This window comes from Caretta caretta, chromosome 10 (genome assembly GCF_965140235.1).
Source record: "Caretta caretta isolate rCarCar2 chromosome 10, rCarCar1.hap1, whole genome shotgun sequence".
Classification (NCBI taxonomy): Eukaryota; Metazoa; Chordata; order Testudines; family Cheloniidae; genus Caretta; species Caretta caretta.
The window spans coordinates 72,925,084-72,950,198 of record NC_134215.1 but is presented as its reverse complement, the minus strand read 5'-3'; the positions used below and the strand labels follow the sequence as shown (position 1 = coordinate 72,950,198).

Here is a 25,115-nt window from a genome sequence, read left to right as displayed (position 1 = left end):
CAATTACCGTGCTCCTGCAGCCCGCGAAGCAGGCGGACAAGTAGGTGATCCCATCTGCCCCACAAACTGGAGTGAAGGAATCGGTTTGGCATTCACAGTTGTTATTGCAGGGGGAATATGGGTCCAAGGGCAAGGTCGGATATGAGCTGCAAAAGAATCAGAATCAGAAATGGATGCACAGTGCAATAACGCCAGCTGGCCTTTCTGAGAAGCGTCACAAGAAGGGGGCTTAGACAACCACTGCAAACAAAGGGAGAGAAGGGTGGGTGGGGTGTTTGGGTGCCAGCAGAAGGGACCTGAGGCCATATGCTCCTTCTGTGACAGAAACACATTGAGGTTCATTATTTCCGGCTCCCACCATCTCCCCAGGGTGGCTCAGGATGGTGCTGGAAAAATATAATGTGAAGTTGTGTGGGCGTTGTCTCAGCCCTGGGATCAGACCTCCAGGACAGGAGGGGTTGTATTTACCTAGCACAACAACAGCAAGCTGAAGATGTGCTGACGTTTTCCTCCTCAAAGAGCCACTGTCCCATGCTGAGAAACTTTGGAAATACAGAATCATTCTATCTGTGTTAGGACCCAGCTCTGCGGGGCCTCCTGAGTCCTAATACCTTGCCTCAAAATGGGTCTCACCTGCAGCCAAGCAGCAAGTGGGAAAGCGCCTTTTGCTCATCATACAGGCCCCAAACGTCCAAAACTGTGTGCCTAGAATTTGACTCCTAAATCCCCTTTAGGCCACCTCAGTAAAAGCACCCACAATTTCCCTAGATTTCAGTGGGATAGGTAGGTGCTTAGCACTTGCAAAGATCAGGCTGGAGTGGCTCCACTTATTTCAGTGCTTTCATTCTGTGTTTACACCAGCCTACTTGAGAGCAGAATCTGGCCTCATGTTTCGAGCCACTTGGGTCAGTTTCAGTTAAGCTCAGTGGAATTCGGCTCTCAAACTTGTTATTGTTCCGACTCCCCCCAAGACACTTCTATAGAATAGGCCTAATACAGCCACAGTGGAAGTGGGTGCCACTCCACTGACTTCAATGGAGTCCTCCCCACTTGTGCCAGGAATGCATTTACTGTAACACTATTACTCTACACTGTTACTTACTCCTAGAGAGACAAGGTGGGTGAGGTAATATCAATAAACAGATGTTGGTGCAGTAAAAGATATTACCTCACGCCACAGACGCCAACTCTGTGGGTGCTCCAGGGCTGGTGCTGAGCACCCACCGGTGGCCCCACTGATCAGCCCCCCCGCGCCTCCTGCCCGCCTCAATCAGCTGTTCAGGGGGAGGTGCGAGGGTGGGGCATGCTCGGGGAGGGAGCAGAATGGGGCAGGAAGAGGTGGAGCAGAGCGGCAGAGCGGGGGTGGGAGTTTGGGGGAAGAGGTGGAGTGGGGGCGGGGCCTGGGATGGAGCAGGGGTCAAGCATCCCCGGGGAAATGAGAAAGTTGGCCTGTGCCTCACCCACTTTGTCTCTCCAACATCCTGGGACTAACAGCTACATCAGCACTTCATACAACTTAATCCTAGAATCACTCAAATATCAGTGATGTAGGTGGTATAAAACCCTAGAAAAATAGAGAAACAGCACTGAAAAGAGCAGGTTAGTTTAGCTAACACCGCTGTGCTATACTTCCTGGGTGGTATCATAGGGTTGGAGGTGGGAGATGGAGCTGAAATTCTCTCTGTACTCACTTGTTTCCATAGGGAACAGTAACCCCAGCTACGGGCCCCGTGTCACAGCCCAGGAATAGGAAAGAGACATAGCAAGCTGTGGACACTAGGTTAACGAGCATGGCCATCCTGATGGCTCCTAGAGCAGACAGGCTGAGCTTCTTCACCAGGAGACCGCCCAGGAATATGCCCAGACATGCACATGGGATCGCTGTCATCCCTGCAAGAAGGAAGAAGAGTCAGGAAGATGCACAAGGAGAAAGCAGGAGCTGAAAAAATACACTGCATGTTGAAGCATTTTATTTTCCAGTGACTAGATCAGTGCACTAGTGATGGGGGAAGCGCTAAAGGCTCAGAGTACCCACTAGATGCTTATCCATTCATGTGGGTTCTCCTTAGGAGTGACTATGTGAGACTTCAGGCCCCAGAAGCTGTTAGCACTCACCTGTAGCAGAGTTACATCGTCCCTGGGATGACGGAAACGTCACCACTCTCTGCCTCCCTGTTGCCCCAGCCAGCAAAGAACTGGTCCTCCACAGTGCTTTGTCCAGGCAGTGGAGTCTCCACTGCTTTTCCCAAGGGAAACTAATCCACAGTCTAATAGATCTTGTGCAAGATTTCCAAAATTGACCAGTGATTGTGGTTGCCCAACATGAGACACTTTCAAGGGGCTTGATCTTCAGGGGAGAGGTGTTCAGTGCTGTCTGAAAATCAGGCCTCTTTATGAAGTCTCAAGTTTGGTACTCAAAATCACTAGTCACTTCTGAAAATTCAGCCTCCCACTTCGGGAAAGTTCTCACAATATTCAGCCTCTTTTTGCTCACTTTCGCCCCATCGCTGCAGGTCATACCCAAGCCCATTCTGCAAAAAGGTCTCTGGATTCTGGGGCAGGTGGGAAATTCTGCAGCAATTTCATTTAAATTAAAAAAAAATGGAGGTTTTCAATTAGTTCAGCAGAAAAATGCATAACAATCAGGACAGCAGCCTGTGTGCTATTCCTTTTGATATTAAACCAGTCTCATTGTATGCTGTCAGTGTTTGATAGGTCCATGCCAGGGGCCCATGTGGATGGTGGTGATTGCAGGTTATTCAGAATCAACACCTAGATGCCTTAACTGGGCGCTGGGGAAAGGATGCCTGTCACAAACAGAGCACTAGAACTTTGTGGGGAACAAGTGTCAGGAGCAGATGAATAAAGAGCCTGTGTTCGTATCCGTGTCCTTTCATGTAAAGGAGGGAAGAGGAGAAGCACAGAGAGTACAGGGGCAGCAGCAGGATGGCTCCGAAAGAAAATGTTGGAGTGGTGACCAGGATGCATCAGATGGGCTAGCAGAACAACTGCTTGTGGCTCTTTTGTTGGCTGTGTTTCCAATTTGACGCAGGCCAAATTGCAGGGGAGATGGGAGCTCAGCTGGGGAACTGGGCTCTCCACCTCAAACTGAGAACAGAGGGCAACGCTAGACAGCGTGAATCATCAGGCAGGCAGTTATGGGGCAGCACTCAGTCAGACAAGGAGTTCTGCCCCTGCGTTCCCAGGTTTCCCGCATAGCATCGTGGGCAGCAGGCTGGCATCTCTGCTTTAGGTGAGGAGCTCTAAAGGCTATTTATGCCCTTGCTGCAAGAATGAAGAATATGATTTCTCACAGAAACAACTGATTCTATATAAAACAATTTATGTGAGCCCTCGGGGAGGGAGCATAGTTTAGTGCATCGAGCATGGGTCTGGAAAGGATGACTCCTGGGTTCTGCTCTTGCCTCTGTTGCTGACTGACTCTGTGATCTCAGCCACTTCACGAAGAACCAAATTTTCTAATTGAGGGTGACCCATTTTTGGGGTGCCAAATTTTAAGACAGAGCAGGTCTGATTTTCAAAAGTGCTGAGCACCTCCCTCAGTTCCCAATGGATTCAAACTGCACTTGTGGGAGCTCAGAACCTCTGAAAACAAGGCCCTTGGTGTCTAAAATTGGGTTCCTAAAAATTGAGGCACCCCGGTTTTATTTATTTTTATTAATATTGCGCCTTAGCCATAGGCCACTGCTCATAATACTATAAAGACAAATTGTAAATTCACAGCTCCAAAAAACAGATACAAATTTTAAAAACTGATACCTTTTCACATCACCACTCCTTAAAATATGTAGGAAAATAAGAAAAAATATTAGGAGTATATTATTTCACTTAAGTCAAAATAGCCTCCCTTTCACATAGTTTTCTTATTTTTGTGGCTGAACAGGCACCTATGACAACAGCCTGTGCAAATGAAACATTTGCACTATGTAGCAAGGATCCTAATTTCTGAGCTGGTGTGGCAAAAGGCCTCTGAGCCAGGAATGGAGATAGCCGTTTAGTTCTCAGGTGGCAGTACAGGTCAGAAGGCATATAAATAGTGTGGCCAGTCTTCAACCTGGCTAGACCAGCGTGGACAAAGATGATTACGGCTTTCAGGACATAACTGCATAGTTTGGAAAGAGTAGGAGACCTATACTGGTCCTTCCAGGGGTCGGCACCATCATGTTGGATGACGGACTCTTGACAAAATTACCGTACTTAGTGACAGACATTGGTGGGGGGAGGGGTGTTATGTCATTCAGTCATACAATTTTTCAATTGTTCAAACTTCTTATTCGGCATTTTTTTTATATTTGCTTCTAAGGATAGCAAGTTTCTTACTAGAATCTGGGGAACCATTATTTCTAGCAGCCCTTGCCATGATCTGAAGCTGTTTCTTCTGGCTGGAGCAATCTGAATCATACCAGATGCTTTTACCTTTTAAAGGTAAACATGACCCTTGGTGGTGGTTAGGTCATCCTGTAATTTTTCAACAATCTTAATAAATGTTACATGGACTTGTGCTGAATCGCTAAAGTGAAAAAGCTGGTTCTTTAAAACTAACAAATCACTGGATGGGAGTTTCTTTCTGATTTAACTAATGGAGTCAACTTAATTTGCCTTGAGGTTAGAGCTTCAGAATTAGGAGTAATACCCAACCTGCCAGAATTCATCTGGGAAAAAGTGGCTGGAAGTCAGAAATTCACTTGCAGGGGTTGGTGACAGCTGTCCAGTTTAAAAGCCACTAAATAGTTAGAGAAACAAGACCAGTGTAAAATCAGAACTGTGATATAATCTGTCGCACTACTTTCTCTAGAAGAGGTGACTGTAAAATGACTCTGCAAATGATCACCATCTCTACCACTCTACATCTAAAATTACAGAAAGTTTATGACCCGAAGAATTTCTTACTGGGGGAAATGGAGGCAATACCCCTTTACTGAGTTACAGGAAACCTTTAACATTTTCTTATCCTTCGCACCCAATCAGGTGTTTAAAGCTCCCAAGAGTACAAAATTTGCTATTGGAACCTTTTCCATAAACCGGTCAATATCCATCAAGCTCTGTCCATAAAGATTCATTACACAAAGGAGAGCCCAAAGGAGGCAAATAAACATTCAGAGCTAACAAAATAGATTTAGCTGAGAAACTAATATGATAGTCCTGGAAATAAGAGTTATCGAAGACATTAACATGCTAGTTATGACTCTTAATTTGGTAGAATGAAAAGGGCCAGTCCACATGCCAGTCTAACCATTCTTAACGTCCCTTCTCAGAAGGATTCAAAGCCCAATAAATAAAAGGACTCCTCGTTCGTAAACCAGGTTTCCTGGAGGAAAACTAAATTAAATTGAGACAAATAATTCCTAAAATCCAATTCCTGGGATTTACTTTTGAGGCCTGTAATATTCTATGAGGCAATTTTGCTAGAAATGTTACAAGAATCCTGATCAAGCCTACTTCATCAATCCACCTCCCTTTTAAAGTCTTCAACTGAGAAACTATCATGAACAATAACACCATTAGCTTTTGTAGCTAGGGCCAATTCTCCTAGAATTATCATCTTCAGCCTTCTGAATGTGATCTTGGTCAATTCACCGATGGCCACATTTTCTAATTTGGGGCAAATCATTTTTGGTATGCAAGTGTTTAGACAGCTCGGGCTTGATTTTCAGAAGTGCTGAGCACCCCCCATAATCAGTGAGTTCAACTGCAGTTGTGAGAGCTCAGAACATCTGAAAATAGGCCCTTGGTGTCTAAATTTGGGTTCCTAAAAGCCAAGGAACCCAAAAATGAGAGGATTTATATACACATACACACACACACCTCACCTCTCCAGGACCCATTTTCTACTCTGCAAAATGGGGATTCTAACACACTCTGTCTCTCTTTCTGTATACCCACTCATTTCACAAAGAGCTCTGAGATCCTCGGGTGAAAGATCCGCAGGAGGAAGGCCAACATATTAGAGACAGCAGAGGGATTGCGTGGCCGGTTAATGTAGTTACTTACCCAAGAGCTGATTGGCTGATGAGGTGGTAAGGTTGAACTGCTGTTCCAGGTACTTCCCCAGGAAGGCTGCAAAGCCAGCGACCACAGCAATCTCCATGCAGGCAGCAAGGATGATGCAGGTGAAGACAGGATTGGCCAGCAAGTGCTTTGTTACTTTAGGTATCACTGCAACAGAGGAGACAGAAGACATGGTTTCATTAAGGTTCTTCCCATATACTGAAGAAAGGGATCTGGGAGTGATAGTAGATCACACACTAAATACGAGTCAGCAGTGTAACACTATTGCAAAAAAAAAAAAAAAAGAAGAAGCAAACATAACTGTGGATGTAATAACAGGAATGTTGTAAGCAAGACACAAGAAGTAATTCTTTCACTCTTCTCAGCACTGATTAGGCCTCAACTGGAGCGTTGTGTCCAGTTCTGGGCACCACATTTGGCAAAAGAGGTGGACAAAATGGACAAAGTCCAGTAGAGAGCAACAAAAATGATTACCAGGAAACATGACCTACCAGGAAAGATTGGAAAAAATGGGTTTGTTTAGTCTGGAGAAGAAAAGACTGAGAGGGGACATGGTAACAGTGTTCAAGTACGTAAAAGTTGTTACAAAGAGGAGGGGGATAAATTGTTTTCCTTAGCCACTGAGAACAAGACAAGGAGCCATGAGCTTAAATTGCAGTAAGAGATTCAGGTTAGACATTGGGAAAATCTTCCTAACTGTCAGGGTGGTTAAGCACTGGAAGAAATTACCTGGGGAGATTATGGAATCCCCATCATTGATGGTTTTTAAGAGTAGGTTAGACAAACACCTGTCAGGGATGCTCTAGATAATACATAGTTGATGACCTAACAAGGTCCATTCCAGTCCTACGTTTCTATAATTCTTTCATTTCTTCTGTGGGGAAAAAATACTAAGAGCGCCCTCTGATTCCTGGTTTCCTTCTCTATACCTCCATCTGCCTTCTTCCTTGTCCTTCATTATTCCACCCAGTTCCTGCATTAGCCAGTGTGTGTCACGGGTACTCAGGTCAATATTACACCTTCAACTTCTTTTCTTCCTTTTTTATTTATTTTGCAAACTTCAGTCATAAGCAGAGGTAGATTTTAGCTGCTTTCACTTTTTTCTGTAGTATGAAGAAGCTCTTTCTCTGTCTCTCATACACACACACAGACAGAGCAGAGACTTGACAGCTGTGATGGACTGGGCTCCACCCTCCCAGACACACCCAGTGGTGAGCTGGAGCCGATTCGCACCGGTTTGCTAGAACCGGTTGTTAAATTTAGAAGCCCTTTTAGAACTGGTTGTTCTGCGAGGGACAACTGGTTCTAAAAGGGCTTCTAAATTTAACCAGCCAAAAGTGGCACCTTAAGGCGCTGACTCCATGGATGCTCCAGCCCTGGAGCACCCAAGGGGAAAATTTGGTGGGTACAGAGCACTCACCGGCAGCTCCCTGCCCCGCCCCCGCCCCCAGCTTACCTCTGCTCCGCCTCTGCCTCCTCCCCTGAACGCGCCGCCCCGCTCTGCTTCCCCTCACCGCCCCCCCCGGCTTCCCGCGAATCAGCTGTTCGCGCGGGAAGCTGGGGTGGGCTGAGAAGCAGGTGGCGGCTTCCCGCTCAGGCCCAGGGAGGCGGAGGTGAGCTGGGGCAGGGGGTGGGGGAGCACAAGGAGGGCCACCTGCGCCACAGCAGGTTACCCGGGGGGGGGTGCTGGAGAACCGCTCCCCGCCCCAGCTCACCTCCGCCACCCTCGGCCTAAGTGTGAAGCCGCCGCCTGCTTCTCAGCCCTCCTTGGCTTCCCTCCAAACAGCTGATTCGCGGGAAACCAGGGGAGGGGGTTGAGAAGCAGAGCGGGGTGGTGCGTTCAGGGGAGGAGGTGGAGTGGAGGTGAGGTGAGCTGGGGCCGGGAACGGGGCGGGGAGCTGCCGGTGGGTGCTCTGCACCCACCAAATTTTCCCCGTGGGTGCTCCAGCCCCGGAGCACCCAGGGAGTCGGTGTCTAAGGCACCACTTTTGATGTGATCAGAGGGGGGAGTGGCCGCTCCCCCTGCTCCCCACCTAGCTACGCTCCCCCGCCCCTAGGAGCCAGAGGGACCTGCTGGATGCTTCCTGGGAGCTGCCCCAGGTAAGCACCTCTGGGACTCCCCACCTCGCCCCCCGGCAGGTGCCTCTGGCTCTTAGGGGTGGGGTGGGCACCCACTACGGTGGCGTACGAGACCCTCCTGCTCGGTTCTGGGGGCAGTCAGGGGACAGGGGAGGGGGGTGGATGGGGCAGGGGTCCTGGATGGGGCATCAAGGAACGCGGGGGCGGTTGGATGGGGCAGGAGTCCCAGGGGGGCGGGGGTGGGCAACGACCCCCCTCATGGGGTGAGGAGGGAACCTGTTGTTAAGATTTTGGCAGCTCATCACTGGACACACCCCACCAAATCCACTGACTGAGAACCTTGTACTAAGCTGCAATGCACACACTGAGTGGTTAAATATGCTCACTCCATCCCCATGATCCCCTGGCCCCTCTGTCTTTATCCATGAAGACCTGAGATCCTCTTGGCCCCATTTCTCTATTTCCAATAAACCAAACATGAGTTGGGGTGCAATTACCTTACAAAGAGAAATCTGACTAATGAATCAGATATCACATTTTCTACTTCAGTGAGCATTTTAATTATTCCAGAGATAAGACAGCTTGAACAGGATGGAATACTAATACAGGCGAGAGCCTTGCTTTATCTTAATACCTGGTGACTAATTTCTCCCTGAATTAAATGTGAAAATCATTTAGTTTAAAAATTCTCTCTCTGAAGTGCTGGTGAAGCCTCAATGGGCCTTGTTTGCATTTTAAAATATTTCCCCCCTCATTCTGCTCTGCGTATTAGGCTCTGGCAGCCAACTGATTTCTCCAGTGCACACCTCTGTTTTCTCACAGGTTTTTCCTTCTTTTTGCAAAGTTTAATAGCACTGGGCAAATGCAGGGTCTTTGTTAACGCTCTGCTTGGGTTCCATTGGTGAGACTATAATTAGCTCGATCTGGCCCTTTGCAAAGGGCTATTTCAGTTTCAAGTCCCTTTCATCCCAATGGTTTTCCATGCTGCACAAAATCCTTGCTTCCTGAGGACTTACTGGGCATAATGAATGTTCAATCGAGACAGCATTTTTCAGATAAACAGAAAAAAAATTTCAGCCTCACATCAGTTCCCAATGGCCACCCTGCCATCTCATTCAGTCCTTTGGTGGCCATCTACTGAATTTGTCCTCTTAGCGGAACTTGGAGGATGAAAACAAAGCTGAGCTCAGAGAGTTATATTTAATATGTTATCTCCTCTTGTGCCTCTGGAGTTCAATTAGTAAAATACCAATGGATTCTGCAAGATGCTGGTTTGCCCCAGCTCAAAGGTAGACACAAAAAAATCTGATAGTTTTTTACAACAGCAGGATACCTTTTAAAGTGATGGAAAAATATATCTCAGAGAGTCATTTAGACACTCTACATGGCCAGTGCCAAAAATACCTTGCAAGACCAAGGGCGAAAGCTTTATCTTGCACTGTACCAGCTTAGAGAGAACAAAGATTATCTTGCAGTATTAATTATCTTGTACATCAGAGGCAATCTGATCACTGGACAGGGGACTGGATGGAGAGGCAGGAGACTTGGGTTTATTCCCAGCACCACCACTGACTCATTGTGTGATGTTCGGCAAATCACTCCACTTCTCTGTGCCTGTTGCCCATCCCATCCTTTGTCTAGTTAGGCCATGAGCTCTTTGCAGTAGGTACTGTCTATTATTGTGGGTATATACTGTGTCTAATACAATAGGGATCAATATCAGTTGGAGCTCCTGTAACATAAAATAGAAATAGTTCAAAAGGGAAGAGGACAGATATCGTGCAGCCTATGTCTTCTCATCAATAAGGTCCACATCATTTCCTTTAATTTTACACAGGAAAGAAAAACAAATTGGAAGCTTTCCATAGAAATAGAACTCCTTTCATCTCAGCTCTGCCACTTGCTCCATTTGCCATCTGATACTGGCTGAGGTGCATCACTGCCTGGGGTGAAATACCTCTGGGAATTAAATTAAAAGTTGGCATGGAGTTTTAAATCCCCGACCGGGAGGGAGGAACAAATGTTGTGCTTGTGGCTGTCTAGACTAGGGTGCAGGAGTGAGCAGTTTGATGGAGAAGGGCTAATCCATGTGTAAACTGGCTAAGTGTGTCTGTGTATTACTCTGTAGCTGATCCACAGTGGAAGCCACCTGCTACTGCTCCCAGCTAAGGCTTTGATTCAGAAAAGCACTTAAGTATGTGTTTAACTTTAACATGTGGTCAAGACTGGTCAACTTTAATGGGACTTAAGCACATGCTTAAGGGCTTTGCTGAATGAGCAGAGTCGTTGAGCTCACCTGGTGGACAGTTGTACTTTGGAGCTACAGGCCTTAGTTTCAACTCATACCGATAGCCTGGGAGCAGGGGTTTGTTGCATGCAAAATAAAGAGAGAGTCTCAGAGAAGAATCTGTCGGCCAGAGCAGATGCTGTGAAGGAAGAATCACACTGGGATACTTGAAGGGAGTAACTCATCAGTTCATGTCCCTACCACTATCACCACATACTAATACTGTGGAAATAGATGTCACAAGAGAGATTTTTGCTGTCATTGCAATATCTGTCTTTTTGATTTCCAGTACAATCATAAATGCCTGAGTTTCTCCTCACTATGAAACATTTCATTCAAACTCTTAACAGAAGAGGGCTTTCCACTTTCAGCCATTCGCTTCCCGCAGACCCCTCCCCTTCCTTTTCTTAACATCTCTACCCCCTTGACTTCACTTCTATAATACTCCATACTCCTTCCAGAATCAACGACAAGGGGGCTGATTCTCAGAGGTGCTGAGCAGTCCTGGCTCTAGTTGTGGTGGCATTTTGGGTGCCTGACTCTTCTGACATTAAGGCCCTCAAAGTCATTGGCAAGTACTTTATTTCCAGTGAGTAGCTTTGATTTGCACCTAACCACTGGAAAATACAGGGGATAACCTCCTTATACCAGGGTTAGCTATTCTCCAGAAACAACAAACTACAATAATCATGCTTGAAATGAATTGTTTGGGACACTATTATTGTTGGGGGCCCTTTTTCCAGTGGGTGCATCTTATGGAGACATGTTTTCAATTTACAGTAAAGACAGGAACATAGAAAGCATTGGGGGAGAGAGGTTTAATAGCCTAGTCCTCCTACAACAGTGCAATGAGAAGAGGGTCATATTAGGTATTGAGCCTAAGACCCATTCCCAAGCAATACACATCTTGTATCTGAATCAGAGACACAGGCAAAATATCAACCTGGCTGCAGGGTAAGAAAAGAAAAAGAGGGAAAGAAGATGAAGAAAACATCTCATGGAAAGAGTCAGCTCATAAAAAAGAGAAGATGGAAGAAGCAGAAAGACATCAAAGATAATGAAATTTACTTTAATATACCAAGCTGTACAAGGCCTCGAGTAAAATTAATATCACAAAGGGCATGAAGAAATCAGATGACACCATGTCAAATGGGTTTCTTGTAACAGACATGGGCTCGAAACAACTACAAATATTCTTACATTGCCATGTACTGTGAAAAGGATTGCTGATCCTTCTGATCTATTATCCTGCCTCTGGCAGTGGCCTTTATTTGACTCTTCAGAGGAAGATGCAAACCTCCCTCACCCCTATCAGCCAGCTGTGCAATACGACCTCATGGAAACAGATTCTCTTCCTGACCCCAGCTGCTGATCAGTTTAGTATGCCCTGAAGCATGAGGCCTGCAAGCCCTTGTGAATTAAGCATAGCGAGTGACATGCAGATGCTGTACTTGAGAATGGCGAGGAAAGAATGTGCAGATACAGATGACGCGCAGACAAAAGCTCAAGTCACCAGGAACTCTGCTACACTGATGAGAAGCATCAAAGCCTTCTTTGACATGCCCCTACCTAGTTCAAAGAGCTACAGAAAGCAACTAGGAATGTGATTTGGGGCCACGCAGCATCACTTGCATTTTTATGCTGATGAACTCTGTCTAGTTAACAGCTCTGGAGACTGTTCGCACTACCCCTTTGCCCACTTCAGACTCCCTCTGACCTCTTCTCCCACCCCCAGCTCCATCCGTGCTGCTGCCTAGTATGCCCTCCCTGTCCTGGTGCCACAAGATCTAACCCTCTCCTCTTTATCCACAGAGCCCATCAGGGTTGCCTCCCCACCCTGCTGAACAGTTGAAATATTAAGGTTTCTCAACATTCCTTCTCACAGGCTGCTGAGACATTAAGTATCTCTACTAGTGATGCCCTGGAGCCTGATCCTGCAAGGTGCTGAGCTCTTCCTGGGTGATGCTAAATCAATGGGAGTTTCAGGGTGCTTGGCCCCTCTTATGATCAGACCTCTGGTACGTTAGGGGCTTTAACTGAGTTCAATGTTTGTCTTCTGGACTGTAAGCTTCTTGGGGCAGAAGCATCAAACACTGGGGATGCGCAGGGAATAAACCAATGAATAACAGTAAACAGATGCTCATTAGAAGAGTTTTAGGCCATAACTCCCCCGTTCACCTTTACAGAGTGACTTTCATGTTGGGGCATTCTAAGGGGGAACATTCTAAACCATGAACCCATTTGTCACCCAGAATCTTCCTTGCTACCTTAACATTCAAAGATATTTGGCGGGGGGTTTCAAAGGCACCTAGGAATGAAAGGGAATTGTACTATTTAGCTTAACAAAGAGAAGGTTGAAGCTAAATAAATTCAGACTGGATATAAGGCACACATTTTTGACAGTGAGGGTAATTACCTCAGGAACAATTTACCTAAGGTCAGGATTCTCCACCACTGACCATTCTTAAATTGAGGTTGGATGTTTTTCTAAATTATTTTGGAATTATTTTGGGGAAGTTCTATGGCCTGTGTTATACAGGATAGCAAGCTAGATGATCATCGTGGTTCTTTCTGGCCTTGGAATCTATGAACCTAAATCCTCTGGACAGCTTTTATGTTCAAGCAAGAGGGTTTCATTCGTAATTGAACTTTGTAATGTTACAGTGCCTTTTGCATGAGGATCTCAAAACACTTTACAACCAACCAACCAAATAATCAAGGCTTGGGAAGCAGGTCATTCCTGTTTCGTCTTTTATAGACGAGGACCACCCAGTGAAGTAACTTGTCCAAAGCCACACAGAGGCAGTGTCGGAGCTGGAGCCGAGAACCCTCGCTCCCAGTCCTGTGCTTTAACCACCAGACCATGCTTCACATTTATCAAATATCAGAATAGCACCAAATGTTAAATCTAGAATGATCCTATAGCATCAGTATAAGGGCAGTATCATTGTAATACCTCAATATTGGGGCATCCTGGGATAATCAGAGCGGGAAGCAGAAATACTAGGGCATAAGAAAAATTCTTCTCATGGCATCTTTGACCCAGTCAAAACCAGGCAGCTCTGGGACTCTTACAAGAGAACTTGATCGTGGTGCGATTGCCAGACCAAATTGGTTCACATCCCCAGAAGCACCCAAACCTTTGGAGGCTTTTCCATGTCTAGACAGAATGATCAAATCTGTGGCACCATTTCCATGGTACCAGAATGCAAAGTGGTAAACCAGGGATTATAACTGGGCTGCAGGATTAAGGGATCAGGCTCAGATTCTAACACATATACTGCAACTCCCCTATCTCCCATTCCACAGACAGGATGCAGAAAACGACAAGGAGGTTATAAGGACAAATCTAATCCCATTAAAGTCAATAGCAAAACTCCCACTGAGTTCAGTGGGAGCAGGCTTTGGCCCTTAGTGCCTGATTCATTGCCAGTGAAATTAATTGGGAAGATTCCCATCCCAAAAGCTTCCAATCTCAATATCCACAGGAGCTTTTAACTCTCTTCCAATATCACACCCCTCTTTAAACAGACGAACAGCCTGTGGAAGTTGTGAGTGTTCCTCACCCCACATGATCAGACCCAACCCAATTAATCTCTGATGCGGCTGCTCTGAAATAAGCCCTAAGGGCAGAGTAGTTCAAGCATAGAAGCTGGAGAGTGGGATGGAATGAAAATGTCATCCAACAGATTATGCTCAGCAGAAGCAAGATAAGCAGACTCCGAGTGCTAAACTCTGTTCTAATTTAATCCTGGCCGAATCCAGAGCAACTTCACTGACACAACTGTTTTACACAAGTGTAAGTGAGAACAGAGTACGGCCCAGAATATGATCCGTTATGCCTCTGATTTGGGGGATCCTTCCCTTTGCATTACCATCAAGCCCAGACAGACAAACGCAAGAGGAAACGTGCTAGGTGAGAGTACATCTAGAAAGACAAATTGCAGGATGAAAACCAATCTCCCATTTAGCCTGCAGAGCAAGGTCTCTCCAATCACCAGCTTCTCACAACAACAATAGGGCTGAGAGGCACAGCCCCTAATTAAGAAAAATGTAGCAGAACACTAGCGCTAGCTGGGGAAGGATGGAAAGGGCATTGACAGGAGCCAAGGACGGAGCAAATCACACTATCCATGGGCTAAGAAGTGATTGCAAGGGGCAAAGTGCAAGGGACTGCCCCAGAGAGAACACACCCCCACCACTGCTGCAGACGGGGTACACAGGCTGCTAGCTGACTACAGGCACACTCACCCAGCCCCGGCTCACCAAGGCATCTGACAGTTTTCACTAATGATCAGTTAGCGCTTTGAAGGTGGAAACCATTGTGCATGCTAATGGTTAATTATGATTATTACTATTATGTCCCGCTGTGGCGTACAGCCCTTTAATTGCCTGGAATCCACCTGTGGGATCTGGGAGCCTCTTGCCAGCCAGCAGCATTCTCTTCCCAAGGCAGAGTTTCCTGGGAGGTGGAACAAGGGAATTTGGCAGCTGTCACACTCAGGTATCCAGAAGCACAGCAAGGAAAGCTGTGAGGAAGGCACTGGGCAAGGAAACAGGGCAGCTGTTCTGTGCAGACAAAAGCTCATATATTGCCGCAGAGACGAATAGGGGACTGTTGGTTAGTGGCAGAAGGCGCTGCCAGTTATCATTCATTTGCAATGGTAGAGCTAGGTGGCAATCCCAGGCCTAGATCAGCTGGGGGTACAGGCGAGGACTGAGGTACAGTGGCAGAGTTGTACACTGTCCCAGAGTTGGAATAGCAGGGTTGGAGGGGCAGGTCAGGACTGAAGGTAAATTAGCAAAGCTGATCTGAGTGCCAAGCACTAGGATAGCAAGGGATACTGCAGGTCAGAAGTGAGGTGCATTCACAGGGCTCTATGTGGGGAGCCTAGGACTGGAGTAGCAAGGGGCACTCCAGATCAGGAATAAGGTGCATTGGCAGAGATGCCAGGGAAAACCTGGGCAGCATCTGCCTATCCTTTCCCTGCTGTAAACCCGTGCTATTAGCCCTTCCCTTTCCTGCACTCTAACACACATTCACATTTAATGACACACAAAAGAAGAAAGAGAGTGTAGTATCCCATTCCCAGGTGCAACAGTGTAAAGCCACCACCTGGATTGATCTAGAATATGCCAAACTAGGGGAAAAAAGGATGGGCCAGTGATTAGGTGCTTGTTAACCAGTGTTCAATTCCCTGTTCCACCCCAGACTTCCTGACTGACCTTGGGCAAGTCACTTAAATCTCTCAGTTCCCTACCAATAAAATGGGCAGAATATCATTGTCCTACGTTAGAGCAGTGCTGTAAGGATAGAGACTATGAGATGTTCAGACACTACAATAAAGGAGGGCCATAGAATCATAGACTATCAAGGTTGGAAGGGACGTCAAGAGGTCATCTAGTCTAACCTCCTGCTCAAAGCAGGACCAATCCCCAACTAAATCAGAAGTACCATAGATAGATAGAAACCCAGGTAGGAATCCACTCTGGTGCCTCCCCAGATGTAAATTCTTGCCCACTAGAACCAGAACCCCAGGGTAACCTCTAATAGCCCATTACACAGAGTTTCATCCTTCCCTCCTTCCGAGTGGGAGCAGAGTTCCTGGGTCACTCCCCTAGGCTGGCCAGGGCACAGCTCCGTTCAAGAAACAGGATTTGATGATCAAGCGTCATTTTGAGTTTTTTACTTCTGGAACCATGGATCGACTATATAAGCCAAGGCTTCAAATGACATGACCTGAGCACCTCAGCCAGTGCTAGGTTCTTCAGGGAGCAGGTACAACCCACACAAGTAATGACCAATTGCTTCCTCTCAGAAGCCGTGAGACAATTAACCTACTTAGCTCTGGAACCAGATGAGCCTCCTGCAGTTCTTGGTCATCCTCCTATCAGCTGCCCAGAACCGCTGGTTAAACCAGATGGCACAGCTCCCACTGAAGTCGGGGGGGGGGGGGGGCGCAGTGTTTGGGGAGGGGCCGTCACTGTTTCCTTCCTTGAGGTCTGCTCATACGTGATGCCGTTCCATCATTAGAGACCGGAGAAAGCTGTGCTAGGAGCAGCTGCGCAGGCAGCAAGACGACTCCGCTGCCTTCGATGGCCACTTCTCCTTCTGTTGTTCAAAGGCACAGCTTTCATTCCAGGTTTTAAACTCCTCAGAAGGGTGCTTCTCATCCCAGCATGAAAATAGCCGGGGGTGAGATGCCTCTGCCTCCAACCGGTCGGTCCCTCCCTCCCGTTTAGACCTTGGCAGAGATGTGAAAGGCATTTCCAAGGCTTTGAGCTGCTTGCTTTTATACGAGAGTCACATCCTTTCTGTGTGCTAAGATCTGTGGAGAACCAGGAGTTTCAGCCGATTCCTACGTTTTATGGTCTCCCAACAAAGCTTGCCAGCCCTCAGAACTTCCTTCCACAGCCCTGACTAAAGCATGTTGGTGTCTGGTGTGAAGCACACAGCTGGAAACATCTATCTCAAAGTGACGTGGCTCCTCAGTGTCCACTCAGTTCTTAAAGGTGCAAGATATGGAACGGACTGGAGAAAAGCATTCAAAAGAAGCTTATTTGAACCCTGAAATTCATCCTTCATATACAACATACACACACAACTCCCCCAGACAGACAACATTTGTCCACACAACAAACCCACAAGCCCCTCGGGAGAGAGACAACATGCAAGTTCCCAGTGTAGACAAGCCCATCAATTGACAGAAATGCACATGCACAAAAACACACACACAACCTCCCTACACAAATATGCACACAGAACATCATCCAACCGGAAACATGTATACACCTGCATATTCACAAACAACCCCCACACCTACCCAGAGATATATTACACAAATACACCCACACACGCACACACACACAACCTCCCTGTGCACAGAGATGCACATCCACACAAATCCACACACACTACCCCATGCAACCAGACACACATGGACATACACACCCGTCCTCCTCGACTCAGCTGCACAAATACATAAATACCACAACCTCATGCACCCAAAGACACAAACACACACTAGCCCATATATATCAACAGCCCCTATTTAGAAGGGATGTCACTTATTTTTCAACAAAATAAATGCCAACTGCTTAACACTCCCAAAGGCAATTGTAGTCCAATGGATTTCATAGAAACAGAGAAATTATAGGGCTGGAATGGACTTCAAGAGTTCATCTAATCCAGCCCCCTTCACTAAGGCAGGACCAAGTATACCCCAGACCACCTGTGACAGGAGTTTGCCCAACCTGTAAAAATCTCCAACGATGGGAAATCTACAACCAGCCTTGGAGTCTATTCCAGTGCTTATTGTTAGAAAGTTTTTCTTAACATCTAACCTAAATATCTCCAATTGCTTCTAGTCCTGCTTTTAGTGGACATGGAGAACAATTGATCACCATTCTCTTTATACCAGCCCTTAACATATTTGAAGACAGTTATCAGGTCCCTCCTCACTCTTCTTTTCTCAACACTAAACATGCCAGGTTTTTTTTCCCAAACATTTCATCAGAGATCAGGTTTTCTAAACCTTCTAGTTTTTTGTTGCTTTCTGCTGTACTCTCTCCAATTTGTCCATATCACTCTTAAAACGTGGCACCCAGAATTGGACACGGGCCTCACCTGCCAAGTAGAGCAGGACAATTACCTCCCATGTCTTACATATGACACCCTTCCTAATATACCAATGATATTAGCCTTTTTATCAATTGCATCACATTGTTGACTCATATTCAAGTTTCGATCCACTAACCCCCACATTCTTTTCAACAGTACAGCCGCCTAGCCAGTTATTCCCCATTTTGTAGTTTTACATTTGATTTTTCCTTCCTAAGTGTAGTACTTTGCACCTGTCTTTCTTGAATTTTATTTTATGATTTCACACCCATTCTCCAATTTGTCCAGATAATTTTCAATTCTAATTCTGTCCTCCACAGTGCTTGAAACCCTCCTAGCTTGGTGTCATCAGCAAATTTTATGAGCATACTCTCCACTCTATTATCCAAGTCATTAATGAAAATATTGACTAGATCCAAGACAGTCGCCTGTGGGAACCCACTAAATTCACCCCCCTAGTGTGACAGCAAAGTCCTCTTTAAATATTTTTTTTTCAACTGTTTTGCACCCACCTTACAGTAATTTCATCTAGACCACATTTCCCTAGTTTCCTTATGAGAATGTTATATGAGGCTGTGTCAAAAGCCTACTATAATCATGATACAGTTCATCTATATTTCCCCCCACCCCACATCCATTAGGCCAATAACCATGTCAAAGAAGGAAATTAGGTTGGTTTGGCATGATTTGTTCATGACAAATCCATGCTGGCTATTCTTTATAACCCTATTGTCCTCAAGGTGCTTACAAACTGATTGCTTAATAATTTGTTCCAGTATCTTTCCAGATATCAAAGTTAGGCTGATTGGTCTATAATTCCCTGGGTCCTCTTTTTTCCCCCATTTAAAATATATATGCTACCCTTTGCCCTTCTCCAGTCCTCTGGGTTCTCACCTGCCTTCCCTGAGTTCTCAAAGATAATCACTAATAGCTAGTTTCAGCTAGTTCCTCAAGTACCCTCGAGTGAATTTCATCAGTCCCTGGCAACTCAAATACATCTGTTCTTATAGGCTGTTCTTTCCCTATTTTGGCTTGTGTTCCTTCCCCTTTATTGTTCATATTAATTGTGTTAGGTATCTGGTCATAATTTACCTTTTTAGTGAAGACTGAAGCAAAATGGGCTTTAAACACCTTGTTCATGTCGTCCGTAACTAGCTTTACTTCTCTGCTAAGTAGGGAATTTTCCTTTGCATTTCTCTTGTTGCCTTTTATGCCCCTTGCTCTGTATAACTCATTTTTTCACTTGGCCTTTTTGATTTTGTCTCTACATGCCTGCACTGTTCTTTTGTACTCATCCTTAGCAATTTGTCCATGTTTGCTCTTTTTGTAGAATTCTCTTTTGATTTTCAGGTCATTAAAGAGCTGCTCATGAAGCCATGTTGGCCTCTCACTATTCTTCCCAGCTTTCCTTTGCACCAGGAGAATTTGCTGTTGTGGCTTTAATATTGTCTCTGAGAAACTGCCAACTCTCTTGAACTTGTTTTTCCCTTACATTTTTTCCCCATGGGACCTTATCTACAAGTTCTCTGAAATTATTAATGTTTGCTTTTCTTAAGTCTGTTATCTTTATGCTGCTGCTCTCTCCCTTTCTTAGAATCTTGACGACTATCATTTCATGATCTCTGTCAGTTAAGTTGCCTTCAATCTTCAGATTCGCAACCAATTCTTCCCTGTTATTCAGAATCAAGTCTAAAATGGAGGTCCCTCGGTTTACTTCCTCCACCTTCTGAAACATAAAGTTTCAATGGAATTTGAAGGTATGTAGTATTCCCTTCCAAACACCCCTAGTTATATCTTGCCATTGTTTGCAAGAAGTGTCTCCTCTCAAACACACAGAAGTGTACACACAGCCAGATTTATCCCTGGTCTCAGCCTATCGACTTCAGTGGAATGGTTTGTCCTTGTCCGCTTTCCATTGTAGTACTAACCAATCAGAACATCACCCTCTTCTGGAGTGCATTTCTAGGGATACAAACACTATCTGGTATAACTGGGTGACACATAGGCCCCTAGAGCATACACAGTACCTATGCTGCAAGGCAGTCATTCAGCAAATAACTCAATAACGCAGTCTGCTCCACACCACTCTTGAGCAGAATTCCTTCCACTTGGTGCAGCAGGTAAATTGTGTTACATGTTACCATACACGGTTGTCTGAAACTGAGCAATGACCCAATTGGTCTGAACCTCTGCTGTCCTTCACGTGAATACAATGCTCAGATCCAAACACCGATATTCAAATGCTATGGTACTGACAGCCATGAAATTATCTAGATGGATGGAACAAATATGTCCACTGGCAGAAGGGACTGGCTGGTGGAACAGCCAATCTCCACCCATGGAACATTCCACTTCCAAATCCCTGCAGCCTGAAGGATTGGATGACAGCAAATTTTTAAAATATTTCCTCCTTTTATGCTCAAATTTTTGAAATTTTCTGATCACAACTGACCTTCTCCTAAGGAGCAATAACATCCATTACTCAAAACGTTCTCTATTCAAAATCCTTCCAAGCTTCCTTTCTCCCCTCCCTGCATTCGCACCACGCACGCCCCAATTAAGTCGGTAAGGGTTGGACAGGATTAAATGGTTTGGCCCTTGTTTATCAGGAAGCTTTAAGGGATAAGGAAACCAACCCTCTGCTGTGATGACAGCAAGTGGGGGCTGACCAGATACCCTAGTAGAGCTGTCCTCTCACCTAAAGAATTCTGTAATACTACAGATGTACATGGTGTGTACACACACACATAAACACACTTCATCTGGTGTAATTTGACCTCCTTGGAGTTATGCTGATTTCCACCAACTGAGGATCTGGCCCAGATTATTCTATTCTGACACGTGTTGGCTGTTTTATGCCCTAACAAGGGTTCTGTTGATACTCAGACTGTTCTCTGGCCTTGCCCTTTCTAAAGGCTCCCTCCTAACCCTATTCTGTGCTCTGGTATTTTGCTGTGTCGGTGCCCAGCATTTACTGCTTTACACTCAGGAGCATGGGGTTCTGTTGGCCCTGCCATGGCTCCATCAAAAGGCAGCTCCAAACCTCTTTGAATCAGTCATACTTGCTTTCTTCCTGTCCCCACTGTGCGAGCCGCAGGCATAGCCAAGCTACAAGACGGTGAGGTTCTAGAGAGTAGAAACTCAGCCAAGCTACAAGACGGTGAGGTTCTGGAGAGTAGGAACTCACGAAGTGTCTTGGAGAACTTCTGTCGTCCACTGTTTTATTCCCTCCATTCTCCCCCGTCCCTCCCTTAGCCCCATTTTTGATGAACCCTAATGGCTTTCTCTGGATTTCTACATCTTGTAGCTTAAACCAAAGCCTTTTAAGTGGAACAATGTCTCCCACTAAAATGAGTGCACTATCAGGGATAAGTAAAAGTGCGGGAGAGAAATTCCAACAGGGTTTTTGTGGGGTGGGTGGGTGGGCAGGTGGGGTAGCCAAAATCAGAGCCAAATTATGAATCTAATGAGCTATGAACCTGCCGTAGAAACGCAATGAGTTGCAGGGGAGTTTGTCACCTCTCAGCTGCTGGAGGCAGGAGGCACCGTCCTCCCCTTCGAGTGAGTGCTGCAGGATCCCATTGCTTGGCTTGGGCCTTTCGTAGTCCCGTTCGGGGAGCATGGCTTGTTCGCTCTCCACTGCATGCTCCACCCTGGGGGACAGGGACTGCGGGAATCCAAACATCAAGAGGGACGAGAAGAAAAGTAAGGCACCACACAGCAAGAAGCCTGCCCACCACGCGCCGATCCACCGAGGGTCATCGGGGGTGATATCCAGTTTACCTGCAACGGCAAAGCCACACATCAGTGATTCCAATGGAAGGAGAGAGACACAAAGGGTTAAAGACCCAGAGGGCTAAAGTCAACCCCAGGATATCCCCACTGAGTAGCAATCTAGGTATAAAACAGACACAGAAAGAAACTGCTTGGGGCAAGGAACCTGGCACTTTGGCTTGTACACCACCTAGCAGAATGGGGTCTTGATCCTGATTGGGACTTCTAGGTCATAGAACTGTGAGTTAATATTATTACTGATGAGGAGGGATGGAGGGATCTGGATCACACGATTGAAGGCTGAATGCTTCTGAAACTCAGAAAGGCCCCTTGGCGTTTCTGCGTGACACAAGCTTGCAGACTCAAAACAGCTAGTTGAAGTGACTGTTATCTATTAGTGGCAATGGGATCCAAACAGTGATCTGCTCCATGACACTGCCCCAAGATCACTCATCCCTCCCCAATTTCACGCCCCTGCTTATGCTACTGTTATTTGTAGGCACTGGGTGCTGCCCAAACACACAGGAAACAAGCTCCCTGCTCAGCAGAGTTTTCATTGTAGGGTCACGATCACTTTCAGATTTCACGTGTGTCCTGCACGGGAGTACAAAGCGATGGACCCCAAGTCTTGGAGGCACACAAGGGGGACTTTGCTCCCCCACAGGAGGGAAAAGAAAGGAAACACCACGAAAGGCAACTGGGAAGGAACCTCCCCTGCACTTTTGCATTCCCAAAAGTTACCTCATTCTTCTTCGAGTGAAAAGACCTGTCGCTGGTAGCGGTGGGGTGGTGGCTCACTGAGAGGGATAGGAGGGAGAGTCTTGGCTGTGGGGGGAAAGGAGGGGAGGAGAGGGGCTGGCTTCAGGCTCAGAAGACAGTTCCTATTGCCATTCCTAAGGCAATTCCTTTGCAGCTGGTGCCCAGCACTCTGTGCTTCCCCTCCAGCATCCTGTGTGCCAATCCCCCTTGCCCTGGTGCTGGTCCCCTGTCCCCCACCCCTCCCCAGCAGCTGCCACCCACGCTCCCATCCCTCCCTCCAGCCAGGTGTCTCCACAGGAATCCTGGTGGCTGCAGGGCAGGGAGAGGAGCGCTGACCCTACATGCTCCCCAACAGCCAGCCTGATCTTGTGTGCCGAGAGGGTTGCTCCAGGCCCTCCTCCTGGTCCCACCCTCACAACACATGCATTGCAGAGGTAGAAAGATAGCCGGGTTCCCCTCTCACCTCAGCGAGATATTGTGGGGGCAGAAAACTTTGGGGGGGGACCATACATCAGTCCCCCAACATTTCCATTGCGGGCGTTCTATCCCTCTCTGCCCCCCAATTCCGCTGCTCCTGCTGGTCATTATGATCAGGCTGTGAACCCCACTCCACTGCATACCCTGTCACCCACACCAAACTTGTTTGGTCCCCAGCTCTCAGCAAAAGACTTCCTGAGCAATTGGTTCAATCAGTTCTCGTGTTACAACCTACACTCTCATGCACTTACTGATGTGGGCTCTCCCATGTAGCAGAGAAAGGTCTAATACGATCCAGTGGCTGGAAGTTGAAGCTAGACAAATTCAGACTGGAAATAAGGTGTCAATTTTTAAACGTCAGAGTAATTAAATATTGGGACAATTTACCAAGGGGCATGGTAGATTCTCCATCACTGACAATTTTTAAATCAAGATTGGATGTTTTTCTAAAAGATCTGCTCTGGAAATTACTTTGGGGGAAGTTCTCAGGCCTGTGTTGATGATGATCACAATGGTCCCTTCTGGCCTTTAAAAAAATCTGTGAATCTAGGTACCATCATGAGCAATGAAAATTGAAGGGCAATTGGTAAAAGATGAGGGGTAGCATAGTCCAATAGATAGAGCCCTGGGCTGAGAGTCAGGAGATCTGGGTACCGTTTCTGAGGCTCTGTCACTGACCTACTGAGGGATCTTGGCCAACTTACTTCATCTCCTCGTGGCTCTGTTTCCCCTCCCATCTCCTGCCTGTTTCGTCTATTTAGAGTGTAAGCTCTTCATGGCAGGGACTGGCTCTCACTGTGTTTGTACAGCTCCTAGCACAATAGGGCTGATCTCAGATGGAGCTCCTCTGTGCTCTCATAACAAATCATAATTAAATGGATGAATAAAGCACATTTAGTGATGCACTGGTTTTGCTCCCCTCTGGCATTCGCTCACTCACTGCCCAAATTCAGTACCTGGCACCCAGTCTCCCAAGTGCCTATGTGAATTAGTGAGGCTGGGCTGGACATCACCCAGTAACTTCTGAGCCCCTGGAATGCGTTACTCTGAGCAGGCCCCTCAGCCACCCACATCCGTTGGTGCCTTGGTGGGACAGCCTCCCTGGAGAGCTTCTTGCTCTGGTGAGCGTATGAGACCACCCCATACCTGACTCACTCTGAATGTGCTTAGCGTGGCCGTCTAGCTGAGTGCAGGGGAATGATGAGCACACTCTGCTGAGCGAGCATGGGAGCCTTTTTGCCTTGCTCCTCAGTTTCCCCTGTTATTCCAAGTCAGCAATAGGTCCGGCTTCATTGAAGGCCATGGCTGCAACCCGTTTCCTGAGTGCGATTACTAGACCAGGATGGGATGTCTTGGCTCCTGGTCTGTAACCCCCCCTACCCCCGGCAATCAATCAGCACACAGAAAAAAGCCCATCTGTAAATCATGAGAGTCATTCTGGGGGATGAAATCTGTGACAGATGAGAACTTCTCTTTCAGACGGAAAGCATAACATTGTGTCCTCTGAAGAGATCCGCTGGGAAAGCAAGGCCAATGTGTGCCTTTGCTCCTGGGAGCTCATTCTTGGTGGAGGTTTGCGTGCGTGTGCGGCTCGAATAACAATCTCCTCTGTGTGTTTTGCGTTATAGTCAATCTGAAAAGCTGTGTCTGACGTGAAGTAATCAAGTTGTCTCTCAAGCGGAGAGGGAAGGAGACGCTTCAGTCCCAGGGGAAAATACTGTATAGCTCGAAAATATTTTCATTTTTGAGGGATTGAATTCGTGCCCGTTATTTCCCCCCCTCTGAGATGCATTTCTTTAGCTCCCGGGAATGGTGCCAGATTGACAGCCAGGCCTTCTGTATATTCCCCAGACAGGTGCAGTATGGGCCGTGGAGCCACAATCTCTCCCCCTCACTGCTCTGTCCCTGTGCCTGAGAACTGGCCTGGGGATAAGAGCGCAGTTCAGTCTCCTGGAACATTCCTTTCCTGGCCTCTGCGCTGAGACTGCAGGTCCAGCTGGGGCGTGGAGACCCTCATACATCTGAAAATAGACTCAGGCCGCCAGTTTGGTTTCCACCCAGCAGACCTCTGAACAACCCTCAGCTGAC

At 46.7% G+C, this 25,115-nt stretch overlaps 1 protein-coding gene across 1 annotated transcript in view; it reads right to left on the bottom strand.

The window, feature by feature from the left end:
* The window catches only part of SLCO3A1 (solute carrier organic anion transporter family member 3A1), a 215,929-nt gene that overhangs the window by 19,095 nt on the left and 171,719 nt on the right, over positions 1-25,115 (bottom strand). Inside the window, exons 4-7 of the mRNA XM_048868205.2 lie at positions 21,537-21,800; positions 6,013-6,177; positions 1,692-1,890; positions 8-146 (exon numbers count right to left, since the gene is read on the bottom strand). Of these exons, the coding sequence (XP_048724162.2) occupies positions 8-146; positions 1,692-1,890; positions 6,013-6,177; positions 21,537-21,800 (767 nt within the window). The remainder of the gene's footprint in view (positions 1-7; positions 147-1,691; positions 1,891-6,012; positions 6,178-21,536; positions 21,801-25,115) is intronic.